The sequence below is a fragment of the Tinamus guttatus genome, unplaced genomic scaffold, assembly GCF_059628265.1.
Source record: "Tinamus guttatus ecotype Peru unplaced genomic scaffold, ASM5962826v1 Tinamus_guttatus_pri_ptg000403l, whole genome shotgun sequence".
Lineage (NCBI taxonomy): Eukaryota > Metazoa > Chordata > Aves > Tinamiformes > Tinamidae > Tinamus > Tinamus guttatus.
This window is the reverse complement of record NW_028288937.1, coordinates 2,910,771-2,923,424: the sequence shown is the minus strand read 5'-3', so window position 1 is coordinate 2,923,424 and position 12,654 is coordinate 2,910,771. Positions and strand designations below refer to the sequence as shown.

The 12,654-nt window shown below is 41.2% G+C and overlaps 1 protein-coding gene across 1 annotated transcript in view; it reads left to right on the top strand.

The window, feature by feature from the left end:
- Positions 1–12,484, top strand: part of JAG1 (jagged canonical Notch ligand 1) — a 35,041-nt gene extending 22,557 nt beyond the window's left edge. The window contains exons 8-26 of the mRNA XM_088531296.1: positions 338–451; positions 1,015–1,128; positions 1,944–2,057; positions 2,457–2,503; positions 3,187–3,360; positions 3,947–4,097; positions 4,569–4,733; positions 5,345–5,458; positions 6,027–6,140; positions 6,248–6,361; positions 6,475–6,591; positions 7,107–7,134; positions 7,289–7,374; positions 8,251–8,364; positions 8,586–8,695; positions 8,779–9,015; positions 9,333–9,464; positions 9,840–9,990; positions 10,499–12,484. Of these exons, the coding sequence (XP_088387422.1) occupies positions 338–451; positions 1,015–1,128; positions 1,944–2,057; positions 2,457–2,503; positions 3,187–3,360; positions 3,947–4,097; positions 4,569–4,733; positions 5,345–5,458; positions 6,027–6,140; positions 6,248–6,361; positions 6,475–6,591; positions 7,107–7,134; positions 7,289–7,374; positions 8,251–8,364; positions 8,586–8,695; positions 8,779–9,015; positions 9,333–9,464; positions 9,840–9,990; positions 10,499–10,956 (2,654 nt within the window). The 3' untranslated portion in view covers positions 10,957–12,484. The remainder of the gene's footprint in view (positions 1–337; positions 452–1,014; positions 1,129–1,943; positions 2,058–2,456; positions 2,504–3,186; positions 3,361–3,946; positions 4,098–4,568; positions 4,734–5,344; positions 5,459–6,026; positions 6,141–6,247; positions 6,362–6,474; positions 6,592–7,106; positions 7,135–7,288; positions 7,375–8,250; positions 8,365–8,585; positions 8,696–8,778; positions 9,016–9,332; positions 9,465–9,839; positions 9,991–10,498) is intronic.
- The last annotated feature ends 170 nt before the right edge of the window (positions 12,485–12,654 follow it).

Here is a 12,654-nt window from a genome sequence, read left to right as displayed (position 1 = left end):
TACCTGGATGCACTGTGCTGGGGAAGAGTGGGTTTCCAGCGTTAATTGCTGGGGAGAGCTACAAAGGTCCAGACTTGTTTCATCGCTGATAGTTAGTGTGTCCTGGCCCCTGCTCATGATTGAGCTTGTTTGCTTCCGATGCGAGCAGGTGTGTGTCACAGTGTGCTGGCCAGCTTAGCATGGGAGGTGACTTCCTGCTGGTGGCCTGTGCCTTTCCAGTTCTTGGGAACTGGACACACCAGGAGCAATGGCAGCGGGCGCAGGGTAGGAGCGCGCGTGGGGGCTGGTGGCGATGCCACAGTGGTCTTGACCAGAGCCAACTTGTGTCTTGGTGCAGCGGAACATGCCTGTCTTTCCGATCCCTGTCACAATGGAGGAAGCTGCTTAGAAACTTCCACGGGATTTGAGTGTGTCTGTGCGCCTGGCTGGGCGGGACCGACTTGCACTGATAGTAAGTCTGTGGGGCTTGGTTGTTCTGCTAGCTTGTTTTCCAAAATTGCTTGACAGTAAGAAAATCCTAGTTACTGTTTTCTATCTGTCTTTCTAATCCTTGACAAACTCACAGTGCAACCTGCCTATCCTGGGCTGGCTTTAGCATTGGTTCTTAGCACCCATGCGTGTCACCATGCACCCTTTTCTCCTGTGCTTGTCCTGCGGCATTTCCTTAAATGCAAGGAGAGAGAATGGTCAACAGGTTCGAGAGAGGCAGAGCAGACTTTGGGTGGCATTTTGGCAAGCTCTTAAAATGCAGTCCAAGAGACCTGTTGTATCAAAATCTGATTCTGCTTGTAAAAGGCCACTTAATCTTTCTCCATGCTCTGTATGCTTTGAAAACCCTTTCACCCTTTTTAAGGATTATTTTGCTAAAATATTAGTAGAAATTCCAAGCAGAAGCTCTGTTGTTTTTCTGTCCCTCAGGATAGATCCTAGAAGCAAAAGTAACTTATCGTATCAGCTGTTTTTTGGTTGCCTGTTTGGTAACAGAGCTGAGCCTCTTCTCTTCCTGCGTTACAGATATTGATGATTGTTCTCCAAATCCCTGTGGTCACGGAGGAACTTGCCAAGATTTAGTTGATGGATTTAAGTGTATTTGCCCACCTCAGTGGACTGGCAAAACATGCCTTCTAGGTGAGTACTGTTTCTTTTCTTCCGAAGTTGCTGGAGGGGGAAAAAAAAAATAGAGGGATCCTAGTCCTGCAAGCATTGCAAGCATGTGATCATGCCCACTGCTTCATGGGTTATGTTGTGGGCATGTTCATGTTTCTGAAACCTGTGGACATATTCTGGCATACTCAGAGTCCTAAGTTTTTGTGTTTGCAGGAGTGGGGCCTAAAACAGCTTAGAGTGGCATCCTTTCATTTTTATTGCTGACGTGCGCTAGCTGGGGAAGCAAATAGTTAACTAAGCCAAACAGGCATCCTCTAAACTGCAAATACTGCAGTGGGGAGGGTGTATGTGTATCTGCCCCCACATGTTTCGTCCTTGGGCCTGTGAGAAAGTCGTTGTATCTCTTCAGCCATGTCAACTCCTCCAGACCAGGGAGTTCACAGCTGCCTCCCAAAATGCGGATGATCTCACGGCGAGCGAGCTGTGTGTGCTCTCCACGACACGTTAACCCCAGTGACCAGGCGGCAGCTCTCCTGCCACAAAGCCAAGTGTTGCCGTGTGTGTGGAGGGGTCTGATTGAGTAGCTGGGCAATTACCACATAATTGGCATAGCCGGTATATTCTAATTGCAGAGGAATTGCAGGAGACCTCAAAGACTGAGGCATGATTGACTCTTGTTTTCTCAAATCACGTTAATCCAGGCTGTATATTGCAAGTTCCTTTGAGACAGGAACTGTTGGTCACTGCTGTGAGAGCAGAGTGCTGGCTTCCCTTCGGCTTCCCTTCGGTCTCCCGCCCTTGGAGCAGCTCATGGAGCCGTTCCCCTTGTCTTTCAGATGCGAATGAATGTGAGGGCAAGCCCTGTGTCAATGCCAACTCCTGCAGGAACCTGATCGGCAGCTACTACTGTGACTGCGTTACCGGCTGGTCTGGCCACAACTGTGATATAAGTGAGTGTCTGGAGCGCCGCGTTTATTAAGGGCTAATTGTGGGTGTTTAATGTATGTGCTCCACTGAGTTCTCAGCTCCGCTCTAAATATCGGTCAGAGTCTTAGTTGTTTTTAGAAAGGGAGTAGTTGGTGTGGAATGAAAATACACAATTTTATCAAACTCATTAGTTCATAACATAGCTATATTCTGATAAAGTGACTAAAACAATGATGTGAAGTTCCACTAACTCTACTAGAAGAATCACTACAGGTTCCCACCCATTATAATAACCTTATCTCAAGGGAAGGCATGCAGGAAACTTGACAAAAGGTTTATCTAGTTGCTGTCTTAGAGAGTTCAAGTCCTTCTATCTAGTGTAAATATATTTTTGCCTTCTAACCATGCTAATTTTACTGCAGATATTAATGACTGTCGTGGACAATGTCAGAATGGAGGTTCTTGCCGGGTAAGCAACTGGTTTTGATTTGGTTTCTGCAAGTTTGCAACAGTAACTAAGACATTTGGGTCTAAACACAAACAGAGCAGGAAACAGCCCTAAGCTGGGAATGCTGCAGGTGCTCATTACCCTGCCTTGGACTGGAGCAGCAGCAGGGCTGTGTCACGCTTGCTCTTCTGCACACACATTCCTAAAGGGTGCAAGAGCAGTAACTGCAGCAAATGACACATCGTCACTGTCACCAAGAAACAGGCTTGGTTGTCGTATCAACCACTACAAATGTGGATCCTCCACTTGAAAGTACAGGTTTATGTATCCTGAGAAATGAAGAATTTATGCCAGCATGAGCTGGTGGATATTCTTTCCCCTATATTTTCTTATCTTGTTTTAACATGAGCTCTATATGTGTGTGTGTGTGTGTGTGTGTGTGCATGTATATATATAAATATATGTTGGTATTGGATATAATAGATGATATTGTGGGGCTGTTAGGGTTTTTACTTTTAATTATGAATACATGTAGTATTATATATTTTTTATATATATATAAATATATATATATAGTGTATGCATTATATAAAAATGTATTTGTGCATATGTGTGTATATATATCTACATACACTCATACATCATATGTGTGAGGGAAGAGAAAGAGAAACCCCTCAACCTTAAACTTTCTTGTTCTTTTGCAGGACTTGGTTAATGGTTATCGGTGTATCTGTTCACCTGGCTATGCAGGAGATCACTGTGAGAAAGACATCAATGAATGTGCAAGTAACCCCTGCATGAATGGGGGTCACTGCCAGGACGAAATCAATGGATTCCAATGTCTCTGTCCTGCTGGTTTCTCAGGAAACCTCTGTCAGGTAAGAGGCGCGGGTGAAAGGCGGCTTCGCAGCCCGTGGCTTTTCCAGCAGGGCTCTGGAGCTCTACCCTGAATACTTTGCATCCAGTGGACCATAGTATCAAGTCATACTTGGTATAGCTGTCAAGCTGCCAAGAAAGTGCTTGATTTTTATATATATATATTTTTATATATATATATATATATAAATATATATATATAATATTTATATATTTATATAAAAGAAACAACAGGGCGGTGGGGGGGAAAAGGCTCACAGGCTGCTGAAGATTCTTTTTGTTAAGCAAATTGCAAGTGTTTGCATGTCAGGTTTTGTTACATGCTAACTATTAGCTTTCAGTGACTGTTTAGTATCAAGAGGGCTGTCTGTTGAAATAGCTGCAAGTCTAGCTGAACTCTGTGCATTATGAACAATTCATTGAGGCAGTAGATAAAAAGGTCAGATTCCACGATGTCTGCTTGGCGTAATGAGGGAAAGCTATGATAAAACTTCTGTTTCACTCAGCTTCCCTCCCCACCTTTTTTTTTTTTTTTTTTTTTTTTTTTCCCTCTTCCATTTCCCTGCCTTCCCTCTGGACTGCTTACAGCTGGACATTGATTATTGTGAGCCAAACCCTTGCCAGAATGGTGCCCAGTGCTTCAATCTTGCTATGGACTATTTCTGTAACTGCCCTGAAGATTATGAAGGGAAGAACTGCTCCCACCTGAAAGATCACTGCCGCACAACTCCTTGTGAAGGTTTGTGTCGCCTTGGAGGCTGGGAATGACTGGGAACACTTTCTGCTCATCCCCTGGCACAAGACCTAATGCAGCCCTGGTTTAGTGTAATCAGTGAAAGAGGGTGGGTTTTTTTGTTTTGGTTTGTTTTTTTATATAAAGAGGCTGAATTGTACCCAGTGCTTATGCTTGTGTTAGTGCAAAAAGATGGGTAATACTCTTTAAAAAAGAAAAAGCGCCCTGCTATTTGAAAGAAGATATGGAAATGAAGCACAAGCAGTAAATAGCCAGCTTTGCTGGAGATATTTTAGGCCAATAATTGGTCCATCAACCTTCAGATAAGATGCTGTTTGTTTTATGCCTGAATACTTAGGACATTCCTTATATTCTAAAGCAGCAAGCACAAATCTTTTAAAATGTAGTAAGGTGGCTATTAGCATATGAAGCCATCTCAAAGGGGCAATCCTTACACAGATCGCTGTTTTCCTGCAGTGATTGACAGCTGCACAGTGGCAGTGGCTTCTAACAGCACACCTGAAGGGGTTCGTTACATTTCTTCAAATGTCTGCGGTCCTCATGGGAAGTGCAAGAGCCAAGCGGGTGGAAAATTCACCTGTGAATGCAACAAGGGATTCACCGGCACCTACTGCCATGAGAGTAAGAGCTGAATGATGCTTGAGGTTTACTGTCTGTGAATCTTCCCCTGTAAAAAAGATTCCATCCTTCCTGCCAGATCACTTGAAGTGTGTGTGTTTGGGGAGGGCGGGGGGGTGTTTGTGTGTGTTTTTGTTTCTTTTTTTTTCCTTTTCTTTCCTTTTTTTTTTTTTTTTTTCCTCCTTCTAACACAGTGAACCTTGGAACTGCTTTAGGTTTTCATATCCCACTTGGGCGAGGCAGCTTGGAATTTGCTAGGCCTTGGGGAAAGTTCACAATAATGAACCTTCTGGCCTTGAATTGTATGTTTTTAAAAACTTTATGTATACAAGGTCTGAGGTATTTAATAGTGGGGTTTAACATGGATTTTAAGGGCTCCTCAAAAGTCCTATTTTTAAAATGTCCTTTCTTTTTCTCCCTCTAAATTGCTGACTGGTGGTTTGATCATTTCATGTCTGTACTGTCTTCAGGTGTGTCTTGTCTTGCTTAGAACTCTTCCTCCGAGGAGCTTATAAATGGAAGCAGCATCAAATAGTCTTGAGTAAGATGGTAACTTTTAGTTCCTGAACTTACGGCATGATTTTTTTTTTCCCACCTCCCCCCAATTTTTGTAGATATCAATGACTGTGAGAGCAACCCTTGTAAAAATGGTGGCACTTGTATCGATGGCATCAACTCCTACAAATGCATCTGTAGTGATGGATGGGAAGGAATGTATTGTGAAACAAGTAAGTTAATCCTCCTCCTGCACACAAGAAAAACTCGGAGAAATATCAGCAAGAAATGGCCAATCTGGTCTTTAAAGTGATAGTGAGCAATGCCAGCTCAGCACGAGGTCTTCTTCCAAGGCCATTTTTTTGCTGGACCCTTTGGATAACTTCTGCAAGAAATGTTTAATATGAGTACCTAGTTTTTAAGAGAGCAGATGTGCCTTATTTGGATTTTATCAGCCTTGAAAACAGAAAGCACTGAAAACAGTGAATACTTTACCTTCCCTCCTCTGATAGGTTGTTTTTTGTTTTTTTTGTTTTTTGTTTTTTTTTCCAAATAAATCTTTGACCTCTTGTTCATTGAAATAAAATGAGAATGAGGCAGCAGAACATAGAATATTCTGACTTTTGTGGAAGTGCCTAAAGCATAAAAGTAGTTGCCTAAGTATTTAATCCATGACTGAAATACAAATTTAGGAACAGAAAATTAATCTTTCAGGCATTAGGTGTTTGCTAATTCTGTGCTACTTAGCTTGTTAATTCTGTAAGTGCTACTTAGCTCACTTTTTCTCCATAACATTTTTAGATATTAATGACTGCAGTAAAAACCCTTGCCACAATGGAGGAACTTGCCGAGACTTGGTCAATGACTTCTTTTGTGAATGTAAAAATGGATGGAAAGGAAAAACTTGTCATTCCCGTAAGTTTAGCACTTCCAAAACACAGCAGGCATGCTCTGCTATGCTGTTTCAGCTTACTCGATTGCATTAAGAAAGCACCAGAATTACAGAGTTTGGTTCTTCCTAGGTGACAGCCAGTGTGATGAGGCAACATGCAATAACGGAGGGACGTGTTATGATGAGGGGGACACTTTCAAGTGCATGTGTCCTGCAGGATGGGAAGGAGCCACTTGTAATATAGGCAAGTACCCCACATAAGCACCAGGAAGCAGATGCAGTTCTGAATCTGTGACCTCAGCTTTCCCTCTTGGCTCAGTTTTGAAAGCTTAGTGGCAATTTTTGTTTGTGTTACAGCAAGGAACAGCAGCTGCCTGCCAAACCCCTGTCATAATGGTGGTACCTGCGTAGTCAGTGGGGATTCTTTTACTTGTGTCTGCAAAGAGGGCTGGGAAGGACCCACATGTACTCAGAGTAAGTTGTCTTGGCTTGAACTTTTCCAAAGTGTTGCCTGATGAGAACATTAACTCATCCTGTTGCCCTTGGAGTCAAGATTGAAACCAGAAGGGAAAGCTTGTTTGATGTAGGCTTTAGCATCACCTGAATCTTTGTTTTTAATGACTTTATGTGATAGAGCCTTGACCTGGGCATGAGAAAGTTGCAAATGAGCTAAGTGGAGACAGATGTTGTCTTGTTTTCTCCCAGATTCTTTTTCTACCAGCAGCTCTGTCTGCTTCCACTCATTTCCTTCCCCTCCCCCTGCCTTTAAATTCTTTACAACAATCTCTTCCTGTGTACATGTGTTCCACAAAGTAGTTAACAAATTTTGTGGTAGAAGCCTGGAATCAATTTAGTAGAGAATTTCGGCATATTTTTGTAAAAGTTAAAGTGCAACTGGGGCATTAGGGGAAGTCTAGTCATTCCTTACTGACAGTAGAGTTGCATTAGCCAAAGTTTGCATGTTTAATGTGTCTGTCTCTGCTTTGCAGACACAAATGACTGCAGTCCTCATCCTTGGTAAGTTTAATGCTTGCCTTTCATCCTGTTCCTTTTTTTTTTTTTTTTTTCCCTCTTCCCTCTAGAATGCTAGATTCCTTTTAGAATACTAGTTTTTTTTTATTTGTAGCAGACTAATTTGTGTGTGTGTGTTAAATTATTTTTCTATTTATAGTTATAATAGTGGCACTTGCGTGGATGGAGACAACTGGTACCGCTGTGAATGTGCTCCAGGCTTTGCTGGTCCTGACTGCAGAATCAGTGAGTGTTACAATGGACTCTACCTTGATTTTTGTCTTACTTGAATCTTGCTGCAAGACAGTCATTTTAACTGAGTCAAGTGACGGTCAGATTTACAATAGATGGCTGATATCTTCCTCACCCAGATCTGTAGCTGATGTGGAGAGAGTAGGAATTGCATTGAAAATGAAAGAAATACTGCATTTAGTTCAAAGGGGACTGAAACCTTTTGGTTCAGCTGAGTGGGGAGAATGCCCTTCGTGATGGTTGTCCCAGTGTGCATGTGTCTGTGGCGTGGGTTTGTTTGATATGAAAGCATGCCAGCCAGAAGCCTTGTCAATTAATAATATACATACAAGCCCTGAGGTCATGTATACACTTCCCTGTAATTTAATAATAATTACAGGTAGGAGACTAACACTTTTTTAATAACAGCCATGGAAATAGCAGTTTCATAAGAGCAGTACCTAGTTTCCCTAACTGGAAAGGGGTTTAACATTGTCATCAGTTGAGGTATAGTATGGTAGGTAGACAAAACTGGACTGTGTCAAAGGAGAGGGAATGTCCTCATGTGAAGAGAAGTGTGTCTCCTCTTGAAAAGCCATAAGTTGCCATAAGGGTCAGGTTTTGATCTCTGCTAGTGCTATAGCAGAAACTTCATGGAAACTGCTCCAAGATGATAATGGTGCTTCTAATAAGTGTTGATCTCTGAGTAGACACTGGAAATGGAACATAAGGTTCCAGTATGCAAATTGCTGTGTTGTGGGTGTGTGTTGGGTGTTTTTGTTTTGTTTTGGGGTTTTTTTTGTTTGTTTGTTTGGCAAAATAAAAGGATGTTACAGAGTAACTTTTCTTTGTTTTTGTTTTTTTCTCCCCTTCTTCTGTTCCCCATGATAGACATCAATGAATGCCAGTCTTCGCCTTGTGCTTTTGGAGCTACATGTGTGGATGAAATTAATGGGTATCGTTGCATTTGCCCACCGGGTCGTAGCGGTGCAGGATGCCAAGAAGGTATTTCAGGTGTCATGGGATTATTATAACTATTGTAACAACTGCTATAACAGTGTTTGTAACAAGATCGATATGATTGCGTTATAACAGATAGGTTTTCCTTTTCAAACAAGCTTATTAAATCAACACTGAGTTTAGAAAGTTCTAAGGTGAAGGGAAAGGGAAACACTTTTTCCACGCTTTTTCGATGTGAAATTTTTAATTCCAGCCTGTATCTTCAGTTACAGGAAGGCCCTGCATTACCAATGTTCGTGTAATGCCAGATGGGACCAAGTGGGATGACGACTGTAATACCTGTCAGTGTGTGAATGGAAAAGTCACCTGTTCTAAGGTACAAATCTACAGTGTTTTGGGTTACACGGTCTTCTGTTCTATAACTAGAAGTTTCTTATATCAGTGTTTATTCCCTTCCAGGTTTGGTGTGGTCCTCGGCCTTGTATAATACATGCCAAAGGTCACAACGAGTGCCCTGCTGGACACACTTGTGTTCCTGTTAAAGAAGACCACTGTTTCACCCACCCTTGTGCTGCAGTGGGTGAATGTTGGCCTTCAAATCAACAACCTGTGAAGACAAAATGCAATTCTGACTCTTACTACCAAGACAACTGTGCCAACATCACCTTTACCTTTAACAAGGAAATGATGGCACCAGTAAGTAAGAGGACTTCTTGCTCTTGGAAACCAGCCTGAGTGCACCACAGCACAAACCAAACTGCTTTGCTAGTAAAGTACAATAAAAACTGATAGTCCTTCATTATCAAAGCAAACCTAAGGTATAAAGGGCTACTGCCTAATACAGATTTCTACCATAAATGCTTCTGTGTCTGCAAAAGAAGGAAAGCTAGTTTGGTGGGAATTCCATTCCCACCCAGCCAAGAACTAATTCTTACAGGACAAACACACACACACTTGTACATATACACACAAAAATATATAAAAATAAACATGTAAATCTTTGTGTGCTTTAGGGTCTTACCACAGAGCATATCTGCAGTGAACTGAGGAACCTAAATATTCTGAAGAATGTTTCTGTTGAATATTCCATCTATATTACCTGTGAGCCTTCACACTTGGCGAATAATGAGATACATGTTGCTATTGTAAGTACTCCTAGAATGGTTTGTGTGTATGTGCCTTAGTAGCAATTGCTGGATACACATGTAATGTGGATTTCATAAAAATCATAATTTCTGGGTCTTTTTTATCTTTTTGGGGTGTGTTTTGTTTGTTTTCTCAGCACTTGTGGTTTAGTTTCTATCCCACTTCCCTTCTGAGAACAGGGAAGAATCTTGCTAACACGGGCTTGTATAACTTGGTTATACACTCCTGAGTGCTGTTCCCACTACCCTGTCCTTTTGTGTGTGTGTGAGAGTAAAAATGCCAAGTGCCTTAACTGACTGTTCAAGTTCATAAATAGTAGATTGCCCATGCACCCGATCAGGTATTTGCTATTGATTGTGTGACTTTTCCTTTAGTCTGCTGAAGATATAGGAGAAGACGAGAACCCGATCAAAGAAATCACAGACAGGATTATTGACCTAGTCAGCAAGCGCGATGGAAACAACACTCTAATCGCTGCAGTTGCGGAAGTCAGAGTGCAACGGCGACCAGTTAAAAACAAAACAGGTAAACTGCACTGTCTCCACAGTCTCCTATCCTCTAGCTGACTAGAAAAGAGCTTTTCAGAGCAGGCAAAGCTTTCCTTATTCCTGAGATGTGTAGCAAGATTGAGAATGTTGGATTCTTGCTCTTGTTAAGTGGGAACAATAAAGGGGGTTCGCTTGAGGATCTTGCTCCTTCCCTCTACCCTTGCGTGGTTGGTGTAACTGAAAGCCAAGCTTCTTGGTCCTGAAAGCTCCACTAATTGACATGGCTATGCCACTGTCCCCAGGAGCACTGCTGCTGCCTGCCTTCACTGACTGGGGGGGTAAGAGGAAGACACTGCTGCTCCCAGAGCTACTGGTTAGTCCTAATTTTGTTTAGACCACCCTGTACTATAAAGGAGCTTAAGGTAATCCTTAGGTTCCCTCTGACCCACTACATACAAACTAGACAGAAGAATTTAAAGCTGTTTTGTTTTTAGAAAGCCTTGACTAAAACTTGCAGCAGGGCTAACTCGTTTCATCTCTTTCAGATTTCTTGGTGCCATTATTGAGCTCAGTCTTAACAGTAGCTTGGATCTGCTGCCTGGTAACCGTGTTCTACTGGTGCATTCGGAAGCGCCGGAAGCAGAGCAGCCACACGCACACGGCAGCTGACGACAACACCACCAACAACGTGAGGGAGCAGCTGAACCAGATCAAAAACCCCATCGAGAAACACGGAGCAAATACAGTCCCCATCAAAGACTATGAAAACAAAAACTCTAAAATTGCCAAAATAAGGACACACAATTCGGAGGTGGAAGAAGATGACATGGACAAACACCAGCAGAAGGCCCGATTTGCCAAACAGCCAGCGTACACATTGGTAGACAGAGATGAAAAGCCACCCAACAGCACACCCACAAAACATCCAAACTGGACAAATAAACAAGACAACAGAGACTTGGAAAGTGCACAAAGCTTAAACCGAATGGAGTACATCGTATAGCAGACAGTGGGGTGCTGCCATGCAGGGCCTTGAAGTATCATTACAAAGGCACTTGGAGCTTGTAGTTCTTAAACTGTTGTGTAATATTTGAGTCTAAGGCTATTATTTACTTAGAATCCCTGTGTTAATTTAAGTTTTGACAAGCTGGCTTACACTGGCAATGATAGTTGCTGTGGTTGGCTGGAATACCAAGTGCTGCATTTCACATCTATGCAAAACTAGTCAAAAGTGCCCTAATGTAAATTCAGCTGTAGCTGATGCATCATGGAAACGTTTCATAAGGTATTACATAGCCTTATCACTCCTCTTTAGTGTTAACTCTTTTTCAGATGTCCCAATTTATACAGTTTCTTTAGAATAATACATTTTATTTATATTTATTGAATTTGAGTTTTTTGTATATTGGTTTTATGGTGACGTACAACTAGTTCTGTATTTGAAAGTGCCTTTGCAGCTCGGAACCACAGCAGCTATCAAAAATAAGTTTATTATTTATTTTTTTTTTAAATTGTATTTTTGTTGGGGGTGGGTGGGGGGAACTTGTCAGCAGTTGCTGGTAAATGAAGAATTTAAAGAGGAAAATGTGTCAAAAATAGAAGTTTGTATAGATATGTAAATAATTCTTTTTTTATTAATCACTGTGTATATTTGATTTATTAACTTAATAATCAAGAGCCTTAAAATATCATTCCTTTTTATTTATATGTATGTGTTTAGAGTTGAAGGTTTTTGATAGCATTGTAAGCTTGTGGCTTCTTTATTTTGAATTTATTTTCTTGTTACATGTTGCCTATATGCCAAAACCTAAGGTGTTCTAAAATAGTTTGTTTTTATTAGGATGGGCTTTCATGCCTTGATGCTGGTTTTTTGTACAATGTCAAACGTTTGAAACACCTTCCATAGTATCACTTTAAGACTTTTTGTAAGTACTGACTGAGGCAGTTTAGATAAATAGACTAGAAACTTTTTTTTGCTGCTTTAGACTTGAAAAAGAGTGACAGGCAGATAATCTGCTAAGAAGCAGTTTAAGGGAACAAAACTGAGCTATGACTTTATGTAGATGAAATGTGAGTGGTTGCATGTAATTAAAATATCAAATTAGCGTGTGAAGTTGGAAACACGGCAATCTTATTTTGTAAATTCTGATTTTTTTTTTTTTTTTCCTCCTCCTCTTCCTCACCATGAATATGTAATACTGAACCACTTGTAGATTTGACTTTTTGGGTAATCTACTGCATTTAGGGAGTATTCTAATAAGCTAGTTGTTGAATACTTGAACAGTAGAATGTCCAGTAAGATCACTGTGTAGGTTTGCCATAGATTACACTGCCCGCCTTAACAAGTGAGGAAATCAAAGTGCTATTACAATGTTTAAGATCAAAAGGCTTATAAACATAATAATCTCAGTGGTTAACCATTGAGATCATGAAGATACCTTGTATTGTGATATTAGTGTTATATGAAAATGCATCTTTGATGTGTTGTTCCTGGCAATAAATCTTGAAAAGTAATATTTATTAAATTTTTGTATGGAAAACATAAAGAAAAAAAAAAAGCGTGGAGATTATTGAGCGTGGAGGCCCTCCCACCTAGGTAACTGTGCGAAAGCAGTGGCAGGTGGCACTTTGCATTTCCAAGACTTGCTACTGTGTTACACTCCTTTGTTAGATGACTACCCCCTCTCATCTGGTTTTGAGT